Source organism: Seriola lalandi, unplaced genomic scaffold (genome assembly GCF_002814215.2).
Source record: "Seriola lalandi dorsalis isolate HSWRI2012SDOR001 ecotype SW California unplaced genomic scaffold, Sedor1 jcf7180002054029, whole genome shotgun sequence".
Taxonomy (NCBI): domain Eukaryota; kingdom Metazoa; phylum Chordata; class Actinopteri; order Carangiformes; family Carangidae; genus Seriola; species Seriola lalandi.
Genome location: NW_019524582.1, coordinates 134,412 through 159,155, shown reverse-complemented (window position 1 = coordinate 159,155; position 24,744 = coordinate 134,412). Strand labels below are relative to the sequence as shown.

General features: G+C 40.1%; 1 protein-coding gene across 2 annotated transcripts in view; it reads left to right on the top strand.

Annotated features, from left to right (window-relative positions):
• shank3a (SH3 and multiple ankyrin repeat domains 3a) overlaps positions 1 to 24,744 on the top strand; it is a 170,001-nt gene that overhangs the window by 20,195 nt on the left and 125,062 nt on the right. For both annotated transcript variants that reach the window (XM_087173063.1, XM_023402819.2), the window contains exon 2: positions 3,735 to 4,187. In XM_087173063.1, coding sequence (XP_087029189.1) covers positions 3,882 to 4,187 — 306 coding nt within the window. In that variant the 5' untranslated portion in view covers positions 3,735 to 3,881. The remainder of the gene's footprint in view (positions 1 to 3,734; positions 4,188 to 24,744) is intronic.

The following is a 24,744-nucleotide window of genomic DNA, read 5'->3' as shown; positions in this document are numbered from 1 at the left end:
TAAGCTGCAACTTTTCATTACTGGTAAATCTACCGATTGTGTTTATAGGGTAATCAGATGGTGGAAAATAGTCACGGCAATTTCTGACAGACCAAGGTGATGTTTTCCATTTTTTTTCTTACCAACAGTTCAAAATCTTAAACCGTTCATTTATCAGTGAATTTCAGTCAGAGAAAAGCAATGGATCCTTTCATAAGTGAAGCTGGAAACGGTGAATGTTTATTATTTTAATATTTACAATTAGTTGATGAAAATTATTTCAGATTTATTTTCTGCTCTGTTAATCCTTTTAGTTCACCAATCACTTCAGCTCTGGTTGTAGAATTACACACTCATACTCATCAATACGCCAGAGTTAAATCTCAATCTGAAATATTTCACATCCTTTAGAATAGACTATTGAAGCCTGTGAACTACACTGGTGAAAATTAAGGTGGATAAAAAGGTATACTGCATATCAACCCCAAATCTTTGTTCCCTGACTTTTTTTTCTTAGCATTTCTCCAGCCAGATAACTCGTTCCCTGTATGTAGATCTCTTCAAGTGCTGTTGCCTACAGAGTTTGTCCTTGTATGATGCAAGTAGAATGAAATCTCTCCCTGGCCCGGCCCCAGCTATCTAGGGGAATCATTGTTGTTTTGGCAAGCCATCTTAGGTCCCTTTACCACATTCCCAGAACTTAATCCTTCCAATTGTGTAATCTGCTGTTATTTATTATGCACTTCATGTACTCATATAATTCTAGATATATCAGTTATTTTGAAAAATTCAAGTGTGTGCTTTCTGGCTGCTGATATTAAATTGTACACAAGTTAAAATTGTGACTGAAACTATCTACAAACTACACTGTAATTTGTTGGTAATCCATTGTGCCAGTTTTAAAGTGTGTGGAGACCCATTTGGCGAGTACAGTAAGGGCAAAGAATCACTTTTTAAAATGTGAATATTGAGCTATACTACAAGGGTTTTGGGGAAGAGTTGTCAATTTTCCTTGCCCTAAAGACCTGGCAAGCAAAAGTCGCATACAGGTAGAGTGATCCGCTAAATCCTCTAATGTATTAGGGCTACCTGCCATGCTCTTTCTCAAATGCTAATGGGATTACATACTGTAGAGTGTCCAGTAGTGGCAGGGCAATCACATGGAAGCCTCTAGTGCAGGGAAATACACACAGTTCAACATCTGCTGGGTAAGTAGAACATCTAGCCCACAATTTTCAGTGAGTGCATTACTTACAATGATTTAAGTCCATATATTCTTTTAACCATGCGATGGGGTTAATTTTCTTAGCCCGATATCTTTCCAAATAATTTGTATTTACCTCAGTTGAAAGCAAACACGTGCCACCGAATTAGCACGTTGGCATTTGCAGTGAGACGCTCCTGTTCAGCCTTCAGTGTTCAGCCTGTCTTTGTAATGTTTCTTTGCAAATGCATCACAAATAAAGAGACCATCATAAGAGTGAATGATGAATGAAAAGATGTTTTGCTGCCTTTTCATCTTTACTAGTTAACCATTCAGCTAGGTAGAAAAAAAATGTTTAATTCACTGTGGCGCTCAAAGGCTACCATCAGCTGCCAACAACTTTGAAGGTGGTGGTTTTGCATAGACATTGTGAATCAGTCAATACACCTTAAATGTCAATATGACACCTTGACCATTCCTTGTTTTTATTGGCCCTCTTGCATGACATGAGCTTTAATGATGATCGGATCTTCAGGTTCTTAAAAAAATGTATACGAGTTTCATCTGGCTTGTGCAAACTGTGGTGGAGCGTTGTGTCCTCCCAAAGCCCTTCACCTATGTCTGTACCGAGCCCAGTCCCAGGCCACGCACGCTGCATGCTCTCATTGGCACCCTGAATGACTCACACAACAGGTGCTGGTTTCTCCCTATAGCCAGTCCGACTATGATGGGTTTTGTTGTACCTGGGTGGGATACGCACACTGGCAGTTATAGTGAATATCAATAAGTAATAAAAATGTATCTAACTTAATGATAGCTAGTTGAATTTTCTTTTTCTTTTCTTTTCTTTCTCTCTCTCCCCCTCTCACTTTAGCAAGGTGTCACACTATCCATCTTTTCAAAGTAAAAGTCCTCTGCAGAGTCATGTAATTGTGACTTCATGACATTGCAGTGGTGGCAATAATTTTGCAGCAGTGGGCTGCCGCTGCAAAATTATATAAGAGAATATAATATATATAGGGAAAACACTGAGCTATTCTTTGTTTGTGTTTACAGGTCTTGATATCAACAGTGTGATCAGCAGCAATGTGTGTTAACATTCTTGCAGCTTGTATTTTTGTGGGTTTCACATTATGTGCGCGTTTGTGTGCATACCTGCATGTGTGTGTCAGTTCAAGTGCCCACATTATCTTGGGTAACAGCATTTTCAGCGCTTTCATCACTTGTATTCTCCCCGAGGTGCTTGCTTTAAATTCCACCCTACTGTCTTGGTCAACTTGAACAGTGATGGCACCGAGAACACAATGGCAATGGAGCAGAGCACTGACTTGAGCTCACAATTAATAATTTACAGCCCTGCCACAAATGTTTCATGGTACATTTTCCTTGCATGAGAAACTCGTTTGTTAAAAGGGTGAGCTGTGTAACTGGCAATATTCAAGCCCTTAATTATTTGTCTTACACACCACACAAAGATCGTGCACCCATCTCCTCTGATGAGCATTTCCACTGTTATCTTGAGTCCTTGGTTCAATTGAATATGACAGCATGAACTGAATAGGCCAATGCCTTTAAGCATGTTGCTCGGTCAACATGAAAACAACACATCTTTTGTCATAAAACATGACAGTCACAGACCAGAAGTGAAGGTCAGATCATGTGTTTAGCTCTTAATCACAGTCCCAGTGTCAGGGCTTCACAGGGCTTTCATGATGAAACAGTGAATGAAAAATAAAAAAAACAGCCTTTATACGAATGAAAAACTCCTACACTCTGTCTGTGTATCCCTGTGTTTACCACGGAACCATTTGATCAGCAACACCCCCCACAGATAGATAAAGTGAAGCATGAAGGCCAAATTCTGCCCAACATTGATCTGAACAAACAATGCCCCCCCCCCCACCCCCCACCCGTGCTGTTCTGACGTCACCAGGGTCAGTACACTACAGCAAAAGCAACTGTGTGTGTGCGCGTGCGCAGCATTGTCGCACTACAAGCATTATAGCATCAACATGTGCAGAGTTCATTGTCAGGTGTTACTGGAGATGTTCACGCACATTTGATGAATTGAGCATCTTAAAAAGATTTCAAACTGAAGCGAGAATGTTAAATTGATGTCAGCAGTCACATTCATTAGGTAACAGTGTTGCTATTAAAACTATTCAAAGTCAATAACAAACATTTTTATACTAATGGTTGGTTAATCCTCACTGTCAATTCTGCTGTTTGTCTAAGTTTTGCTTTTATCTATTTTGTTCTATTTAAAGACTGAATGTGCCTCTTTTTTAATTGCATTAGGGTTATCTTTTGTGCAAATCACAGATTAAAGTTAAATAATTTTACACCGGTCTATGAATATATTTCCTTCAATCTTGCTTTATCTCTGTATCTCTTCACAGTTTTATATTTTAAGTTCCCTTGGTACTTATCTTCTCTTTGTGTTTTTGCCCTCCATCTCTCTGTAATCTCCTATTACCTCCTCCTCTTTGCCCATTCCCTCTCTGCCACCCTCCTTCCCTGCCTCTCTCTCCCTCCCTCTTCTCTCTCCCAGGCGACTGATGCACACTACAAGCTGTGTGTGCGTGTAGTGTGAGCCAGAGTCATCGCGTGTGTGTGTATGCTTGTGTGTGTGCGTGTGTGTGTGAGGGTGTGTGCGGAGAGAGAGAGAGAGACATAGACTAAGCCCCTAACACGGAGCATGCTTCTGCGTCCGGCAGCCGGCAAACATGAGCCACCCAGCCCTCCACGGCAGGACCAGCAGCAGCAACAGCACACACACACACACACACTTACACACCCTTACACACACGCAGCAAACGGCAGCCAGGGGGCCAGCACTGACAGCGGCAGCTCCCGGGAAGAGGACAGCGTCGTTCCTGTTCCTGTCGGTGTTCCGGCTTTCCGTCCCGGTGCACAGCGGAGCCACAGTGCAAGAGCACCCATGGAGGAGCCGACAGGCAACACCGTGGTCATCCGCATTGGTATCCCAGACCTACAACAGACGGTAAGAGCTTGTTCTGTAGCCACTGCTGAAGAGGGGATAAAAGAGAGGGAAGCTGCCTCTCCCCCTGCCTCTCTGGCTGGGTGCTTTCTGCCTTTCTTCTGTCTGCTTCATGGATTTAGCTCTATTTCTTTTAAACATCTTCAGTTTTCTCTCCTCTTTCTCTTTCTTTACCATCCTTTTTCATCCCATCCCTCTTCTTTCTCTTTTCCCTCTCTTTCTGTGTTTGGTATGCATACTTCGTGGCTGTATTTGCTTGCTGGCTTCTGGGGGTTCCACTCCCCCCTGCCCACTGATGTCTCACTAATAAATCTAACTCTTCATTAACTGGGCTTCAGCTGACTTTGACAACTGGCCACTTAGGATGAGAGCAGGAGAGGGAGAGAGGGAGGGGAGAGAGAGAGAAAAAGGCATCAGGGATAAAGATGGCTATGAGAGGCATTGTAAATCCACAGGAAGACACAAAGTAGAGAATCAAGATAGTTATACCTGAACTGTGGAACTTTACCTCATCCTCTGTCTCTCTGTCGCTGCTGTTCCTCTGTGCTGAGATCCAATCCCACATTCTTCTCACTAACTCACTAGCCTGTGTCTTTTTTGTATTGCATGCACTGGAAAAAAAGGCTGAACCATTAGACTGTGACATTGATCCTTTCTTCCCTTTATTTTCCCATTTTCAGTATGGAGTATGCACTGTCCGTCTCTTCACAAAATCACTGTGATCATACTCAATTGCGTCTGTCTATATTTTTAGCTGCAGAAGGTGGTATGGAACAGGGCACATGTCCAGACCCTAAGCTTCATGTCATTCATTTTTCAAGCTCTGCTATATTAGTTCATAATGAATTATTGTAGCTGTGTTTCTTTTGGCTACTCCTGTTTCAAGTGTTTCATTCTTTACTGTGAAGTAAGGACAGTATTCCCATTAAAATGTCCTTTACAACTCATGGGTTAAATTTATCTTGAACAGAACGTGATGGCCTGGAACTGCACATAAATGCAGAGAAGAAGAAAAATGTTACCCATCATTGGCTGGAGAATAAAATGGAGTGTTATTAATTCTACATATCTCTGACCTCATATATTTTCTTTCTATCTATCACTCGCAGCCAATCTCCATGACAGCATTAAGTTATTATTACTAATGTGCCTCTGTGTCAACTCACCCCGCCTCTTCTGCTCTCACGTTTCCAATGGAAATGTCCTCTGCTAATGGTATAGCAAAATAAGGTGCTCAGTTGGCTTTCTATAGGTGGCTTAGTTTGAGGGTGCTTTTGATTCCTTCTTGAGACACTGGTGGCAAAGGGAAGAGGCTGTTTTTGTGTTTGTTATTGTTGATTACCTCATTGTTGTTGAGTACTTGGCTGAAATGACCCATTGTATCTTAGTGAGGCTCCTGTGCTGCATGCCAGGAATAAAGAAAGGAAATAAAAGGAGAGCAGTTGTAAAGAAAGCAGAGAATTCCCCAAAGGTGCTGCATGATCACTGTCTGTGAACAAAAACGGTTTTCAGTCAAGCTCACACACTTGCACACGCACACAAAACTCACACACTCTAGCCTGCAGGTACAGTATTTATCATATAGACCAGAGGTCCCCAAACTTTTTCCTGTGAGGGCCACATAACTTTTCCCTTCTCTGATGGGGGGCCGGGTTCAGTTTGTAACAGAAAAAGTGTGACGATCGCAGGGGTGCCTAAACGTAAAAATGTATTGTTTTCTAGAAAGCCACACATAACCAAATAACCCTTTCCGGGTTCTTCACAGAAAAAAAAGTCAGGAAATAAATAATAACACTATTAATGAAATAAATAATAATAGTTCAGGGGGCCGGGCCAAATGTGGGGGCGGGCCGTATCCGGCCCGCGGGCCTTAGTTTGGGGACCACTGATATAGACACACACAAAGTTGTACTGTTTACATGCACACATATGCACACCTCTTGCATGCATGCACATTTGTGAGTGAGTGCATGCATGTACACAAACTTGCACACATGCCCGTAAGTCCTAATCCAATTACCATGGGACTTCCCTTAATGTGGTTATGTAATGTAAAGATGCTCATTAGTTTCACTTTCAAGGAGTCACATGTTGTCCCATATACCATAACCATGACGCAAGAACACATATGGAGTGACAGACAGAAAGACTAACAGAGCGAGAGCCTGAAAGTCTGACGGACAAACAGAACCAGATGACAGATGGCCAGACTCTGACAGTTTGAATCTTTTATGGAGCAGTCAAAAGTGACTTGTGTGTACTCTGAGTGAGCAGGAGATTACACTAGAATAGTCTGCCTGAAGTAGGATTACACATATCCTGCTGTGTCTCAAGCCTGGATCAGGAGAATGAAGCACCATGCAAAGATCACACTAGGCCACACTTTTCCTTTTTAGCAGGAGAGAATGGAGCGCCTGACCCGTTTTGTCAAATTTATGATATCAATATAAAGGTGATCTCAAAGATAAAACCCAGTCCTTGTATTATACTTAGTGTTTGGTTAGGTGGTGAAATGGAATAAACTCTGGTGGTGAAAAAAAAAGTTTGACTTGGCATTGCGAAAGTTTTGACTTTTTGTCAGTTAAATCTAGTCAATTCCACTTTTTCCACTAAGAGGACTTCCAGTGAGCAGGCATATAAAATTCATAATGGGGAAATGGGATGGATTTGTTGGTGATTTAGACTTAAGCAAAGTCTATTGTTACATAAAAGTTTTGCACCTCAGTGCAATTTTAATTGAAGTACTGTGTCTTGGGAGTAGGACATTGTAAAGTTGTATTAGCAGTTGATACTGCCATTTGTTCAGTCAGACTGTTGGGCAGATTATTTGCAAAGATTGTCTTTTATTTTCGGATCATGGGTACCATTTGTCATTTATCATATCCAACTCCACCATTTCAATTTCTATGATTGGAGCTAAAAGAGACAGCTTCCCAATACTGCTAATGGGTGTCATTCATCTCTCAAGAGGAGAGGGAGACACTGAAATAAATAGTCTGCCCCACTACTCTCCACCTGCATTCATCCTTATTCTCCATTTGCTTCTTGTGTTGCCTCTTTTAGTTCATCGTCAAAAGGTATTTTGCTGTCAGAACTATAACTGTGTGATGATGGTCTTTCTACAAAATGAAAAAAATCCCTATTCAGGCTAATATGTGCCTTCCTCAAGTCTGGATACTCTTCAAACTACCCTATAAACCCATGAGTGTGAGGGTTCTCTGATATTGTCTGAGCAGTTTATTTTCAGGAGCCATTTTACTAGTTTACTCATGGATGCTTCATGTTTCATTCAAGACACTGGCCTTGATGCTTACTAAACCCTTCTTTTTCTAGCTGGCATACAGTCTCTGGATGCTGGAATATGGATAAAATTATTTTGTGTACTGTGACGAGTTGCCTGTATTAATGAGAAGATTTTTAATGTTATTGATGTTCAAGTGATCTTCGTGTAATCAACTATCTAACTAGAATGGTACTCAGTAGAGTGCATACCTCTGCCAAGCCCAAACAGTCCTACACATCTGTCCAGCTCTTATAATAGAAACATAAAAGAAAAAAGAGAAATTGACAAACATTTTTGAAAAATGCCCTATTTCGCAATGTTTAGGAAACTGTTCAAGAATTCCTGGATCCGACCCTTAAATCAGATGTAAAAATGTAACAGATTCTTGCTAGAGCGCGTACCTATGCCAAGGCCAAACAATCCAACTCATGTCTGTGAGATTGAAATTTTCATCTGCAGCTGGATCTCCAAATTGCAGAAGTAATAGATGTCAGCACCATAAATATGCCACATCAAGATCCATCCATTAGTTCCTAAGAAATTGCCGAAAATGTTGAAAAATGCCTTATTTCCAAATGTTTAGGAAAGTGATAAAAAAATCTTGGATCTGACCCCTTCATTTCTCATTTAGTTTATTTATTAAGGGGTAGTGCCCATTAATCAATATGACTGCAAATAAGGCATTGTTGGCCAGCTGGCTAATTTTTAACTCCAGTCCTTTGGCGAGATGTTTTAAGAACCATCAACACAATGAAATTTCAGCAACAACGTAGACATAAACATAGGCCATGCAAAGCAACTGGCATCAACAAAATATTAGGACACTAACGAACACTATTTTGGTGTATATATAGCCATGCAAGCAGCATGAGGCAACAACAACATACCGACATGCAGAGCAGCAATGAGCAGTAGTTATGAATAAAACAGAGTAATCAGTCTGTTGGTATTGCTAAAATGTTAAAAGATGCCAGTAAAAAGAAGTGGCAGAAGTAAAATTGTATTATAAGCCAGACATACACATCATGCAGCACAAAGTTATAAAACACGCAACACAGAACTGCAAGACACAATTGTAAGAGAACTTATCAGGTTGTTAATAAAATATTTATTCACGTATTCACCAGGAATACTGCAATGATGGTAAGAGTTGGGCTTTCTGTCTAACATCTCGAGAGCCTGCTTGTACAGGGAATAGGCTTCAGTGCTGTGCCTTTGCTTGAGGCCAGCTTGTCATACAGTATTTTAAGTGAGGGATGATCATTGCATGATGTATATGCTTTTGCTGTTGAGGTTGTTGGGCAATTACTTTTATATAATTAAAATTTGCCAGGTTGTATGTGGTTATTGGTCGGTTCAGTACTTCTTGTGTAATCATGTTTACAAACAAACAAACAAACAGGTGAAAACATAACCATCTTGGCAGAGATTAACACTTAACTTAATTTTGTGCTTATTTTAGTGCAAAAAAAATACTGCAGAGGCAGCAGGGTTACAACATTAAAAATGAGCCAACAACTAGTTGTGAGTTGTGCAGATCTTTTCCTTCCACTGCATTAGTAGACCCTTAGTGCTCCCTTAGTAATCTGGAGACAGAGTTTATTTAAGAAGAACTAAAATTACACAAAGCATAGATTTTAGTTTGAATGGCTACTGTTTTTGACATGGTATTGGAAGATGCTTGTGTTTGAATAACTGGTTGGTTAAAACAGAATCTGCTTCCAGGTCCTCTCTCGGCCAACTTACCCAGTGAATATCTGATGACGGGTAGGGCTTATGTGATGGCCTTGGATCACGTTCTTTCCACTGAGCTGACAATTGAGTCCTTACTTACCTATAAAGGAATTGGGATTGCTTGTGTAATCTCAGGTTCTCGTAGCCATTCTGTTTCCAGCACCTGCTATGTAGCCTTCTAGTTCCAATTATCCTTTTTTTATAACTTAACTGCCATCTGCTCACAGTTGGTCAGAATAACATTTTGATATCATTGTTGTAGTTCCAGGTAAGGTAGATCAGTTTGCCAGTTGTAGGCTTTCCTGTAGTCAATCCATGTTCAACATTGTTCTGCTTTAGCAAGTAGAGTGGGAGCCTGCTGTTACTAACTAGTTCACCCATACTGCTGGTGGGGCTGACCCTGTTCAGTCGATAGATAGATTGGTTGGTTGATACGAATGTGTGAATACAGTGGCTGAAAAAATGTCTATTTCTAGGAATTACATGTTTGATCCAGCAACTCTTTTAACCAAATACATTATGTACAGGTTTGTCACTGTAGAATGGTTGAGTTGAGACAAAAATTGCGAAATGAGTATGCTGTCTTCAAATGATTAAAAGCAAAATCCTGTGTTATATATATATATACACTCAATAATTCATAGGTTATGGGTCCAGGTCTGGATCCAGACAATGGTCCTTCTAGTGACCTCTGACCTAGTCACTAACTGTGTCCAACTATAAACCAATACACTTAATTTGAGTGCCGGGCAGCTGAAGAGCTGAAATATGCTACAAAACTGAATAAAGCTAAGGAGCTGCAGATTCAGGAGACAATTCTCTGTAGGTTCATCACTAAAACCCCCTTTAGGCCCCCTTTAGACCTAAAACATGACAAACAAATAGCAATTACACTTGGATAAAACTTTTAATTAATTGGTCAGCAAACCAAACTGTACTTGGTGGTTCAAGGAAGAAATTAATAACAAACTTTTCTCCTGTCCTTTATTGCATTGATTTAAAACTGTGATGGATAATAATAAACGTGTTTAGGAAATGTTATAGAATGGAAAAACTAAAATAAAATTGCATACATTTTTGCTTGGTTGAGGACAGCCCTTGATACTAGCCACTGCCCTTTGTTGTTAGGTTCTTTAAGGAGCAGGTGGGACTCAACTCAAGCCCTCATGGTATCCATTTATTCTTGTGCCTGTTGAATGCTGCTTTGATAGTGACCGACTCCCACTCTATGAAATTGTAGTGGTGTTTTTTCACATTTGTTAATCATCACATACCAACAATGCTCAGTGAGTGTTTCTCTCATATGGGCTTCCCATTTTGTTCGGTTTCAGCTCTTGCTGGGTCTCACCATAGTGCTGCACTGCAGCTGGTTTTGCACCGTAGATTGTTCTTTTGACATCAGAGCATTTACCGTTTTGGCTTGTGCCTCTCTGGTGTCTTTCATTAGTCTGGCCGCCAGCACTGTGAACCTTTTGTTTAGCAGTCTCCAAGGGCCTTAGTTATGGGCATCCAATTGTATGACTGCAGTACCCATGAAGACCTGTTCTTGATTGTTACACTTTCAGTTTTTCAAGCAGGACACTGGTTATACCTTACGTTCTTGTGCCTATGGCTGACAAATTATTCTCAGGTATGGTAGAAGTGGCGATTTTCTTTCAAGTACTCATCGTTTTCCAGTTATATAACATCTTTATTTTTCCCCATTTTAGAATTTTCAGTCATTCATGTTGAGTTTCGAAAGTATGTAGATAACGGTCCCATCCTTATTCGATTTTTTAGATTTTGGACCTTGTGTGTTTGTCTGCCTATAACTGTTCACACATATGTAAATCTACAGTATTTATGTTTGCATGTATGTTTTATGCATGTTATTTGTCTCCTAAACACATTGTTTCATGTCTCATTATGTCTCACTTTGATTCATTTCGTTATTTCCCTTTATTTTTTTCTTTCCCGCTGCCCTCTCTGTCTTGCCTCCCTTTCCACTGTCTTTCATCCACACTTCATGTCTTTTTCCCTGCTTTCTGACTTGAGCCTTACATGCAACAGTAGTTTGACAGTTCCTCCAAATACTCTCACACACACAGATTGACATATGCAGTGTTGTATCCGTGATTGGTGGGCACCTCTCTGGAAAGCCTCTCACGTCCCAGTTTTGCTATTTTTAGCTTCATTCACAGTGGCAGCATGGGCACAAGACGTGGCTAGCATACTCCTACCTCCATCTGCCCACAACACACCCATCAAGGGAGAGAGAGAGATAGAGAGAGCGAGAGATGGAGAGAGATTTGACCCAGTGTAACGCCCCATCCTCTTATTCTCATCACACTTCCCATTCATCCCTCTTTCTTCCTAGATCTCCCTCCATCTGTCCATCAGGTTCTGCCCAAAGAGAGATAAAGTAGAGAGGGGGTGAAGGGTGGAAACAAGAGGAGTGTAATTTTATGGCAGATCTGACAACATGGCATGCCTTTATTCCAAACTCCCATATGCTGGTACAGGCTTGTGCTTTCTTACACGTATTAACAGTCTTATATTAGGGAACTGGGACAATACTATGTGATTGTGATGTAACAAGAGAATAAATGCGGTTTTGGGGACAGTGCATTTGGATTCTAATCAATTAAATAATAAAGCAATTAATGTTTGTTAGTGGATAGGCAATTCTCATTTATCTCTGTGATTGGTTTATTGATCCACTCACCTTTTGGGTTAACTCTATTATATAGCTTCTACTTTGTTTTTTCTTTTTTTTCTTTCCCTCTTCACGATTCCCCTGTTCTTTGTTGTTTTTCTGTCTTTGTTTTCCTCCATCTCTTTCTCTCTGAGTCTAGTCTGAGAGGAGCCTGGGAATAGAATGAGACATTAATATTAGTCCAAGGCTGAGCTTTTGTTACAAGTCTGGTCTGGATATTCATTGTGTGTTTGTGCAGGGGGAACACCTATCTCCACTGTAATATTGTATCTATAACCAGAAAGCAGAGAACATTAGATTTTAATTCAGGATTTCTTGTTTTAGGCATTGGATAGCTTGTATAGCCACCACCAAAGGATGAGATCTTCTGAGTAGTAATTTATGAGACTTAAGCTGTCGCTCTGTCTGTGCAGTTGAACTAAAATTGTACATACAGTGGCAAACGCACTCAGAGAGCGTTTGAATTCGATCCTTGCAGTCAATACAATAACACCATACTCTCTACTTTGTTGCCAACAGGAAAAAGAGACCCCCAGACAATTTACACACTTCCAATTAACTGCACCACAAATAGTGCTCTGCTACATTCTTATTAACAGCAGGGGAGATCAGTCTCTTTTGTTTTATCCGTGGTGACACGAGTCTCTTAGCAGCAGTTCAGAGGTAAGTTACAAAGGTAGAATATCTTAGTTGTTCACTCTTCCTGCTTTATTATGGTCAAATATGAAAATAATTAAACTTAATTGCTTTTGGTTGCTGCTACAATCCTACAGCAAGCTTTACTCATAACTTAATTACACCTATTTGTCATCATTGGGTTTTAAATTATGGTGATCCACATTTAAACATGTTCATGTTCAGACGCTGGAGTAAGGTTCTCTTCGATAAGTGTTGGCAGGGACATAGCTTTAGCACAGAGCTACAATTTTCCAGAGACGGGGGACCAGAGACTCTTTTCATTCCCACTGGAGCTGCCTGCTTCTCCATCTTAACTTCATTAGGTCTCATGGATGCATATTGTGCATTCAGAGGTTGTAATTAGTGATACATTGTGGAAAAGCTTCATAATCCATACTGGGTCATTCAGGGCATATTAAAAAGACACATTTTACTGTTACTGAATTTACATACTTTTTAATTGTGAAGGTATAACATTAAGTATCTCTAGTTAGTATTACTCTTACCAGCAGTAATATTAAAGGTATACTGTATTTCTTTGCAAATCTGGGAGTGTGTGTGGGTATGGGTATTTGTGTCTATATGTTTGTGTGTCTGTGTCTCTATGAGTGTTCATATCTCATTGGTGACTGACATGAACTGTAGATCTTGTTGGCATATTCAGTCTCGCCTGTCAACAGTAATGGAGAAGAGGACTTTAATTGATATTGGTTGTGTGTGCTAGTGTGTGTCCATGTCTGTTTATGCATGCATAAAAACAGTGCAGTAGAGAGTGAGCCAGATTGGAAGTTGAGTACTGGAAAGAGAGAACCTGCCTCTCACTTCTGACATGTTAAATTGTCAGTTTATTAGGGACTCCTAGCTAAAACTGATGCAGTCCACACAAAAATCCTGCAATAAATTCTACCTTCATGATTGTTATAATGTTCAGTTTTTGTCGAAAGCGGTGTTGATTCAACAGTTTATATAACTGCATTGCGTAATGTTTACAGGTGTTTCTATTATTTTCTCCACCGCATCCAAATCAATGAGGGTAGGCTAAACAACAGACACACGTCTTTGTACATTGTGATACATTTCAACAGCACCACAATCTACGGTCTCCAAAATGACCATGACCAGTTAAATCAACACAGTTTCAACAAAAACTGAACATTATAGCAATCATGAAGGAAGTATTTAATGCACGACAGTTGTAGTAGACTGCATTCATTCTAGCTATGTGTTCCTAATAAACTGACAACTGAGTGTATATTTAATCAAACTGTGTCTATTTTTGTGTATCACTACTCTATGTGCACACATCTGTGCATGCCTCTTTTATATCATAGCCTCTGTAGCATTTTCCTTGTGACTCCAACTCCAAATTCAAGCCTCTGCTGAAGTAAATCTCTCGGAACAGCGGAAGAGCAGCTTGTCTCATGACTCCGCTCTGGTTGTGTAACATGTTGTTTGTAGTCAGCTTATGTGTGTGTGTGTGCGCGTGAGTGTGTATGTGTGTGAGTGTGTGGGTGCATATCTGCATGTAGAATTGTGTGTGCACTTGTTCAGTAATTATAGGTGATATTGATTACTCAAGTGCTTCCCGTGGCCAGTGTGTGTGTAACGGCTGAACAGTCACACCTTGGTGCGACATGTATGAATGTGTCATGACTTTGTGCCGCGGGGTGAACATTTCACTGTGACTCAAAAATGTAAATTTGTGTGTGAGATGAATTTAAATGTTCACTGAAAGGCAAAATGGTTGGTAACGTCATAATCCCAGCTCTATACTCAGCTGCCAGTTTATCAGACCCAGGTAAAACCAAAGCAGTCTCATAAAATTATTCCTACAATAAATCCTACCTTCTTGAAAGTTATAATGTTCAGTTTTTGCTGACACTGTTCCAGAGAGATGGTGGTTCAACTTTATGATTGTTTTGAAGCCTGTAGTTTGTGGTACCATTGTGTTGTATTAAGAAATGTTGCTAATATTTGGTCTAACCTCACTCATATGGGGTGATATGGGGAGATATTGGGTGGACAAAATATGAATGTAGGTTTGTTACACAGCTGCTTTATTGGTATGTGTTATTTTTAGTTAAACTGGCAACTGAGTGTACATAAGCAATTGCAATCTTAGTACTATTCTTGAAAAACTAAGACAAAAACAAAGATATTCATTCAGTAGTAAATATTAATGAAACTGATGTAATATTTAGTACTGTTATGCTCCTCTTTTAATCTAGCAGTAACAAATTTTTGGCATGTTAAGGCAGTTATGTAAAATGTAAAACAAGCTTTCTGAGGAGCAGCAATAGTGCATATGAAATATGACAAACACAGCTGTGATAGAAGTAAATGGCAGAGAGTAAATTCAGGAATGTGAAATGGCATCTAAATGCATAAACTATTTAGAGTGTATATGGAGATTTTTAGAAGGGTGAAGGGTCATTTAAATAATTAAACCTATTTCAATCCCATGAAATCATGTCCCGTTACTCTTTGTTGTTTTGCATTTGCATTTTGACTTCCATCTTGTGTTATTAGTAATAGAATTTATAATTTGATGAGTTTGACCTTTTACAGTTGTTTTACATTAATGACATTCAATCATCTAATGTGGGCTAGACACATAGATGAAATAATTTACTCAAAGACCTGGGAGACGCAATTTGCCTCACAAAGAGTGAAATCTGCCTTTTACTATTTCATAATACCTGTGTGCTGAAAAGAAAGACGCTCTGTGACTGGCAGTGAGTGCCAAAACAGGGACAGTAGAAAATGAATGTAAAAGAAGAAAACACATTTTTTTTGTTATATATTGTGGTATTACAGTCCTTCCCATACGACATTCATTTCAGTAGTTTCACCTGTGCAAAACAAGGAAATGTGAGTTCAATTAATCATTTTAAAGAGGAGAAGGACTGTTAAGATCAAATACTTGTGGAAATGCACTGCAAAGAGAACCCATACAGTGTCTGTTGGACGGATAACCAGGATGACAAAGCAGGACATCAAAACTGTGATGCCTCTGACTTGTGGGCAAAGGAGGTTGGCAGTGACATTTAAAAAAAGTCCCACAATGGATATTGGGCGTTGATGTGTCACCATCATGACATGGGTTCAGACGTGTTTTCAGCAGGTACACTTCAGAAAACAATCCAGCCATACCACACGAGAGCCTTTTACTGATCTTGTCATTCCTGAGCTGCACCGGACGACTCTGGGCTTGGATGACAGTGGATAGTTGATGCAATCGATAAATTGAATGCTTAAAAATTGGAATGCTTATTTGATGTCATCCACTTTAATTTTTAGTCCAAACCAATTTTCCAATATTCTTTAAATGTCCCGGAGATGTTGTCATTATCATGCTGTTTTATTAGTATCGTTTTTAATAGATTAATAAGTTTACCATAGAAAAAAGGAACATTTGTACAAAGACTGATGTTGTCTTTGAAAATGGAAGAGGCATTTTCAATCAAATGAACTGTGGCATTGCTGCACAAACGGGCAGATATAGTGACAAGCCTGCTGTCATATTCAGTAGTGGTTGAAGACACTGATACGCTCTAAAAGCTTTAACCGACAACCCTATTGGCCAGTTTGAAAATTCAGCAAGTTTCCTTGGCAACCAGCTAGGGTGCACTGCTCCTTGGCACGCCCTGAGAGTAACTGGCTGATGATATGCAAATTTAAGGAAACAGAAGCTAAAGTGAAAAGAGAGAGGTTGAGAGGCAGGATAAATCTGTCCTGGGGGGGGGTTCTTTCTTGAAAATCTGCATGAACTGCATACTGTAAGTTTACAGTGTGTTTACTGACTGCAGACAGTATTGTGCTGCACCCGTCTGAAGTGCTTGTTAAGATGCAGGATAGCTCTCTGTGTCGTGCTGCTGTGGTCCGACATGGGAGGATGCAGAGAAATTAAGTGTATATTTAAAATGCAGTGTTAGTAAGATAGACTAAGGCAGGCAGAAAGTTTGGCACAGTGAAAGGACTAGACAGAGCTATTGAAAAACATCTCTGTAGCAACACCTGTTTCTAAGTACTCCGTGTTTGTTGTGGTGTGTGTTGTGTTGTGTACAGTACATGTGCATTTTTGTAGTCATGGAGTCCCCTCATTATTGACTAATTGTCCATTAGTGTCTCAAGTCTTTTGTACACAATTTATATTACTTTTCACCAATGCCACTGCAAGAACCGAACCATTTTAGTTCCATCTATGGTTGTGGGTCTGTGTGTAACAAGGTAACAGATGACAGTCGTAACACCACATTCACATGTAGAAATGCCAGATTCAGAAAGGAGAGCTCAATAAACCTTTGCAGTCACCCTGTGTTAGTGAAGGAGACTTTGTTGTACAAACAAGGCCAAATCCTGAATTTGAAGTGGCCGTCGGCGGCCACTGACTGGCGATTGCAGCCTGCTAGCTCCTTACAGATTCAGGTCCATGGTTCTCTGCAGATGAAAGATAAGGTTCCTCTGAGTGTCAGCATTTAAAGTTGCTCAATTTAAAGCTGTTAGAAGTACACATCTATAAGCTCTCCCTCTCTCCCTGGCTCACACTCTCTCTAATACACTCCCTCTGTTCCTCTTCTGCAGTAGTACTCTCTCTCTCTCTCTCTCTCTCTCCCTCTCTCTCCCTAGAAAGTCCCAAATCCCTGTCTGAAATCCCTCCTGTGTTCACTCATTCACTGTTCATTATATAATGGACTCTCAATAGTTTACTCAGTAGTGAACAGTAAATTAAGATTTCAGACACTTATGATCATCATTTTCGGACAGCTGTTGAGTTGTACACCTGTAACCTTGGCATCTATAAAATGCGACATATTGCATATTATCAGACTCAAATAAAATGGCAGACAGTAAATATACTAAGGCTGGAATGACGCTTCAACATAATCCATTATATATATATAAATATGTAGATTTGTGTGCAACGCATTGATGCATCGCACTGTCTACATTCATCCCGTTCATTATGGCATCTCACACTCACTGGTCGTTATGAAAATGAGACCTCATGCCAAAAAGCTCAACCTTGGTCGTCCAAAGTGTGGGAATTCATTAAACAGAGGCCTAATAAAATGGCCCTCAGCACACTTTTTAAAACTGAAATGGCACACCACAGCAGTACAATTGCTATGAACGAGCATGTCAGAAGAAAACATTCTGGTGCTGTCTGATCTCAAAAAGATGAGACAGCAGTGTATTCATTTATTACACTGAGTTTTGTCTGAAAATTGCTTGATATCAGTTCCTGGGAGTGATCCTTGAGTCCTTATCATGTGTTTTAGACAAGAACTCAATGAAGACTCCCTAGAGCAAATGGCTATAATGGTAACGCCACTTTCCAGTCACTAGCAAGTTGTCTGCAGTTTGTTTATGCACAAATACATATATAAAACTTAACGAGGTAGATTTCCATTAATGTTACACTGTTAGTCGCTGAAGCAACCGTTGACAATTAAATAATACAGGTGCATTTCTGAATCGCCACAAACCATTGAAGTAAAACATACTCAACAATATCTATGGTAATTTGATATGATAAAGTAAACACATTTCCTAATTGGGTCTACATCCATAAATAAACTCTTGTGATGAATAGTACCATTTATGATGGGAAATTTTTATTTGTAAAATAAGTATTTCATGAGAAAATACTTGAATATAAGGTTGAGAGATTGATATAGAGGTTGTGGTTATTTTTTTATTGGTAAGTTAACCAAAGAACTACTCGAGAAATCAGGAACTAATCAGTAGTTAAATAATCGTTAGATTAATCAAAAAACTAATTGATATATTAATCAATACAAAAAGTAATTGTTAGTTACAGCTTTAACATATAGTGTTCTGTTTAGTAAATAGGGAGTGATTTCAGACATAACCAGTGTGTCCTGAATCTTTACCTTGCGAGTGCTGCAGTAACTGAGTGGGGATTAGAGACTTTCCTGTGCATAGCTGCCTAGCTAGTGTCTACCATCCATACTGATAGCCTGGATGTGAGGCATTTGAGTAACATCAGTAAATTATAGCATCTACTGATGCATGCTAAGTGTTTAGGGGAGATCTGTTAGCTACACAAAACATGCTGGTTTACGTTCTCCCCCCTGTGAACTGCATGAATCTCTGCACGCACATGGCTCACACGTCGCACCACCCACCACCACAGGTAAATTCTCAGCCAGGGGAAACACTGTGTCAGTCATGATACTTGTTAATCAAATTGTTAATTAATGATAATCTCTATGGTTTATTGCTGTGATAGTATTAAATGTAGATTATCCACATACACTTTTGCTTTCTGCTCTTGTTTTCTTGACAACAGCCCACTTCAGCACAAATTAAACTCAACTATTCATATCAAATGGACAGTATGAATTACTCACCATTGTCCATAATTAGGGAAAGTCCAGCCTCAGCACTTTCTGTGTGAATAGAGTGTATAGTGTGTGTTCACAGTGTCTTTCAAGGTGTCTGAATCTTGATGGTAGCCCATTAATCCGAGTTAATTGAATCAATGCTGTTTTCCCCTCCTTGTCTCAGGGGTGCAGGATGGTAATAGTTCAGATATAAACCCTGGGGTGGTGTGTTCATTTTATGCTATGGGATTTGGGGATAGACTAGAAAGTCCACTGTGTATAGACCCACAGTTAGTTTCCTGTAGCCAGTAAGGCTTAAGATTAAAGAAGGAGACTTGTTCACGGTATTTAATTGATAATACCCCATATCAAACACATTGTGTTACATGTGAGCTCAGCTGTAGTATGTGATTACTGAAAGAGGTGAAACAAATGTGTGTGGATGTTGACTGTGATGGACTCAAATGGAAACACGCTGTGTTTGTATTAGTTTGTCTGTAGCCAGATGTGTCCTCATGACATGTTCACTTGTAACAGCAATGTTTCATGGTTGTCTTGCTGCATGCAGAGATGGGAGAGTGAGAGGGAGTGTTGTTTGTTAGGACCATAGGTGTCTGAACATATTTCACTGATCTTATTTAATATTGATTTTGGATTGATTTCAAAGTCTGAGTGAAAGGCCACGCACTAAAAAAAAATAAAAATAAAAGGAATAAGAAATAAGATCTGTGTGACATAGGTGACGTACAGACTACCTACCAACTGCCAAAGCTGTGTCTAAGAAGAAGTAATTCTTGCCTTTTCAGTCTTTGGCTTCGAAAAATGAGATTGAAGGATTCGGCTCTGATCCATTGCTCAACTGTGTCACATACAGCTAATGAGCCTAAACAGAGAGTAAAGAACGGCTGTAAGATATTGGGACATTGCTTGACTGAGCGTGTCTGCACTCTACACACAAGTGAACACCTAACAAATTTGAATTTGGGGTGGTGTAACTTTTAATTACACCGCGCCAAACTGTGACTGATTTCCATTCCTCACTCTAATGTGTCACTTCACATAAGAGCGACAGTGACTGTTCCCCCCACTTCACACACTTGTCGTGACAAATTTAATCAGCACAAACTCAAGGTTAAGGAAGTTGTTCTCTGCTCAACTAATGGCCAAGTTCATTCCACTTAAACACAGGTAATGCATCTACTTCAACAAACTTCAGCTGAAACTCTGTAAGTCATATTAAAAATGCCATTCACTTTGCTAAGAAAAGGTTTTAGTCACAGCACAAAATATTAGGAAATACTCCACCAATGAAGCAGAATGATAGCTTGAGAGTCGGTTGCTGCTGTTACTGATGAATCTGCCTCTCGCCTCTTTGTTGTGTGCGCGGCAGTAACACATTTTCTGATGTAAAGTTGCATGCCAGCCAGGGCCCTTGTATTCCAGTGAATAATGTGTAGCCTGATGCCACTGATGTCATGTTTAATATCACACGGTGTTTGTCTTCTGCTACACCGTGGTACTCTTCTGACAAGACTGTAAGATGAGCTCGCTCTCTCACTCACTCTCTCTCTCACTCTCTCTCTCTCTCTCTCTCTCTCTCTCTCTCTCTCTCTCTCTCTCTCTCTCTGGCTGAAAGTTTCTGAAATTTCATCATTGATTGCTGTCAGCTAACATTGATTAAAGCTGTAGCATAGGTAATAATAATAATAACTGTATTTGTATAGCACCTTTTTAAAAACAAAGTGTACAAAGTGTATTGACAGCAAAGCAATAACAGGCCAAGAGGCTCAGGAGGCAATATAACTACAGAAAGCCGGACAGTAAGACCAGACAAAAGCAGGACAGGAAGAGAAAAGACACAGTATACTTCAATATAAATAAAAACAATTAGAGTGAGTAGATACACTAACAACGCAAAAAAAAAAAATATAAAAAGGCATTAAAAAGTCGCGTAAAAGCAAGTCTATAAAATGGATTTTAAGGAATCACAGATTCTTCTAGCCCTCTCTCCTCCAGCAGGTCGGCAGGTCAGCAAAGCCGAGAGGTCCTGATGGCAGAAGCACGGTCACCTTTAGATTTAAACCTCGACTTTGGAATAGCCAGAAGAGCCCCACCTGAGGATCTAGGGCTGCGAGCTGGCTCATATGAGGTTAAGACTTCTGTTATCTAGCTCGGGGCTAGGCCCTGGTGAGCTTTAAAAGTGATCAGTAAAATCTTAAAATCAATTCTATAAAAACAGACAGGGAGCCAGTGAAGAGAAGCCGGGGTTGGGGTGATGTGATGTCGTCTGTTAAAACAAGTAAGAAGGCTAGCGGCTGCGTTCTGAACTAGTTGGAGGCGGGAGAGTGACTTTTGGTTTATGCCAGAGAGAAGGAAGTGACAGAAGTCAAGTCTTGAAGATAAATGCATGAATGACTTTTTTCTAGATCAGAGTGTGAGAGTATTGGTTTGATTCTGGTAATGTTTCGCATTTGAAGGAAGGAGGACTGGACAAATTTTGCAATGTGATGTCCAAAACTTAGAATTGAATCCAACAGCGCTCCTAGATTTCTGACGACAGACTTCACGTTGCCAGAGCAGGGACCCAGGGCACTCTGAATGGGATTCATTTGATTTTGGTGGATTGAGAGAGACAGAGACAGAGAGCAAGTCATTCATATGTCAGGCATTAACATGTACTACGTCTTTCTGCTCATCCATTATATACTGCTGCTTTAACTGTGCTATACATATGGAGGGCTGAAAGATAAAACAGTATTAGTTTATATCCGAGTGCTGAGTCTCCTTCTACAGATCCTCAGATTGAAACAGAGAAACATATGCAACTGTTATCAGTCTGGACTCCGGCCAAACAGAAAGATACCCAAAGAGCAGAGAGCCAGAGGAGGATATGAGGAGAGGACAGGCAGTTCATTTAGTCTGTCCGTCAAATAAACCCAAGCTTGTCCATAGTTGAATAAGATGCAAGAACAATGAACTAACATTTACTGTATATACAGTAGAACTATCTTGTTAAATGTGTCCAATGAATGATCCTGTTTACAAGGGAACAAACACACGTTAGCTATACTAGTGATCTTTATTATCCCTTTAGGGCATTGGTTAGGATTCTTGGTTCCCCCCGCACCCAGTCTGAGGCTGAGCACTGTTAATTAGTGCATATGTCATCTGGGCAGCGACAGCCAGAGGTCTTGGGAGATGGAAACAGGGCTGTGTGAGAGTCATTACACTCCATCATCTCAGCACTCCTCTCTTCTTTGACTTCACTTCACCACTATGTTTCACTCTCCTTTCTCTTCTCTGTCGATGCATCACTTCTTGCTAAAAGGCAACAACAATACCCTGTCTCCTTCTATTGTGACTGGATGCCATCTGTGCCTTTAGAGATACTATGGTCATGTCCTGCCCCATGCATCATCCTTGCTTGCATAATCACGAACAAACACACACAAACAATACATCTTAATTAGTAAGGCACTTTTGGGACATGTTTTGAATTCAGATGTGGAATGACGTAATGTGTGTTTGTGCTTGTTTCCGCTCAGTCAACCTGTTTGCACTCAATTGAACTTGTACTCACACTGGCTCGTATTTCTCCATTTCCCACTCAGACAAAACAACCCATAGCCTTAACCGCTCTTAAAATTCTCTGTGAGTACAATGCATTTAACCTAATTACTGTTGCATTACAAAACAGAATATAGCACACTAATTGTGTTCATTATTGCTCATGAAGAACTTCAGGCCTGACTTGTTGATCAGTTGGTGCAACTAGTCAAGAACTATTAAATGTTAGCCCTATAACTTGCGTGAGTGTACTTCCTCACAACTTGTCTTTCAATACATAGTTAGGTAGGCACAATATTTAAAGTGCAGTGTTCTTCATTCCACAGACTATAGAATTGTAGGAAGAGATATATTTGTTATCCTTAAGACAGGCATTAAGACAGACTAACACTTTTAAACCTAGTTACCTTTACCCTCTAAATGGCCAGTGATCCATGTTTAGCTTCAGGCCAGCAAATCCAGCAATTCATTGGAAACACGACACCTTTTCTGTCTCCCTCACACACACCCTTCATTGCACTACCATGCTCCACAAGTGTGACCTACAGTTTTCTCTCATCTCCTCCCTTAAGCTCCCACTCTTGCGTCAAGTCATCCATCACTGAGGTCTCTAATTTAAGCAGACAAATAATCAAGGCCTGGCCTTTGATGAAAGAGTGTAACGACGGGTGGGAGACTGAAGAGACGGATGTTGTACCCCAGGGTGTCTGATCTCAACCAGTGTTTGAATGAGTTTGACACGGAGGGACATTGATAAAGACACAAGGCCACACTCACTTCACATGTAAACAAACAGGAACACGACCGACACACACACTTTAGCAGAAGAAAGTGATTCAGCACTTCAGGAAGTGGAAGCAAAAGCCACCGGTGGCTCACACAGCCGTCCTGCTGTCATTCCTCTGCATGCTGCTGTAGGTTATGTCCATGCATCATAATCTGCTAAATTACTGTTTCAATTATGTATTTATTCTTTTTAAGGTACAGAGGTACTGAGAGAAGCTATGAATGAATATCAAAGTCCCCTAACTTTCGTAGAAGAGTGGCTTATTTTGTTTTTCAAATGATGAATGAATTTCAAATTTCAATGACAATACATCTTATACATATTTACTACAACCCATTTCGTTGCAAAGGTTGTGGTGATTTCTGTAAAAACAGAGCCCTTTGATCGAATGGCAAGCAGGCACACGTACACGCATACGTAAACACACACACACACACACACACACACACACACACACACTCCTCTCTCTCTCTCCCTGATTCAGTCAGTCCATTTGTTTGTCTTTTTTTCTGCTGAACTCTCTCTCTCTCTCTCTTTCTTTCTCTCTCTCTCGCTCTCTCTCTCTCTCCCTCCCTCCCTCCCTCCCTCTCTCTCTGTCTCTCTCATGATTTGAATGTAATATCCAGTCTGGCTGACTCTGCATTGCAGTTCAAAGGCACAACTCGGGAAGAAGAGGAGATTCATTCATAGCCTTTATTTAGATGTCGGGGACACTTTGAGGGAAGAACCTTGTTTTCAATGGCACCAAGGAACAACAACAAACAAACCTCACCTTGATTAAGGCAAATAAACTACATTTACAACATGCACCATTATCGCATTATGAGGCAGAGGAATAAGAGAAGACGCACCGGGCAAGAGAGAGCCGGAAAGTGAGAGGGAGGGAGATAAGCTGTCAGTAACTGCTAACCTAAAGACACTCCTGCATCTGAATAGCATGTAAACAACTGACACACCAGCAACTGGAAATGAGACAATACGCTTACTGCAGCACGTCAGCACAGCAATAAGAGGCCTGTTAAGAAACAAATGGTTTCTATACACTGAAAGCTAGGGGGCTTTTAATTTAAAATGGTTACAGGAAGTGTTGGGTTGTTATTAATTTGTGATGCTGTCGTTTTAACATGGCAAATGGGAGCGGATCAAAATGAGGCATCGTACTAATTTATGACCAATTATACATATCAAACAGAAGGAATTAGAAATAAAGGCCTGCCTCTAATACAAGCCTGAGGAAATACAGCAGTTGAAAGCTGCTGTGGATATGCATGAGAACCAAAACCCAGTATTAAACGGGTCCCAGAGGTACATTTATAAAGAACGTAGTATTGATAAGCTCTGATGCTATCGGTTCTCATCTTGGTACTGGAGAAGTTAAGAAAATACATTTCCTATTTGTTATTGCTACATAAAAGTTCTCTCGCACATTTTGACTCACCACCTCTTTTTGTGATGAAGACTTTTCT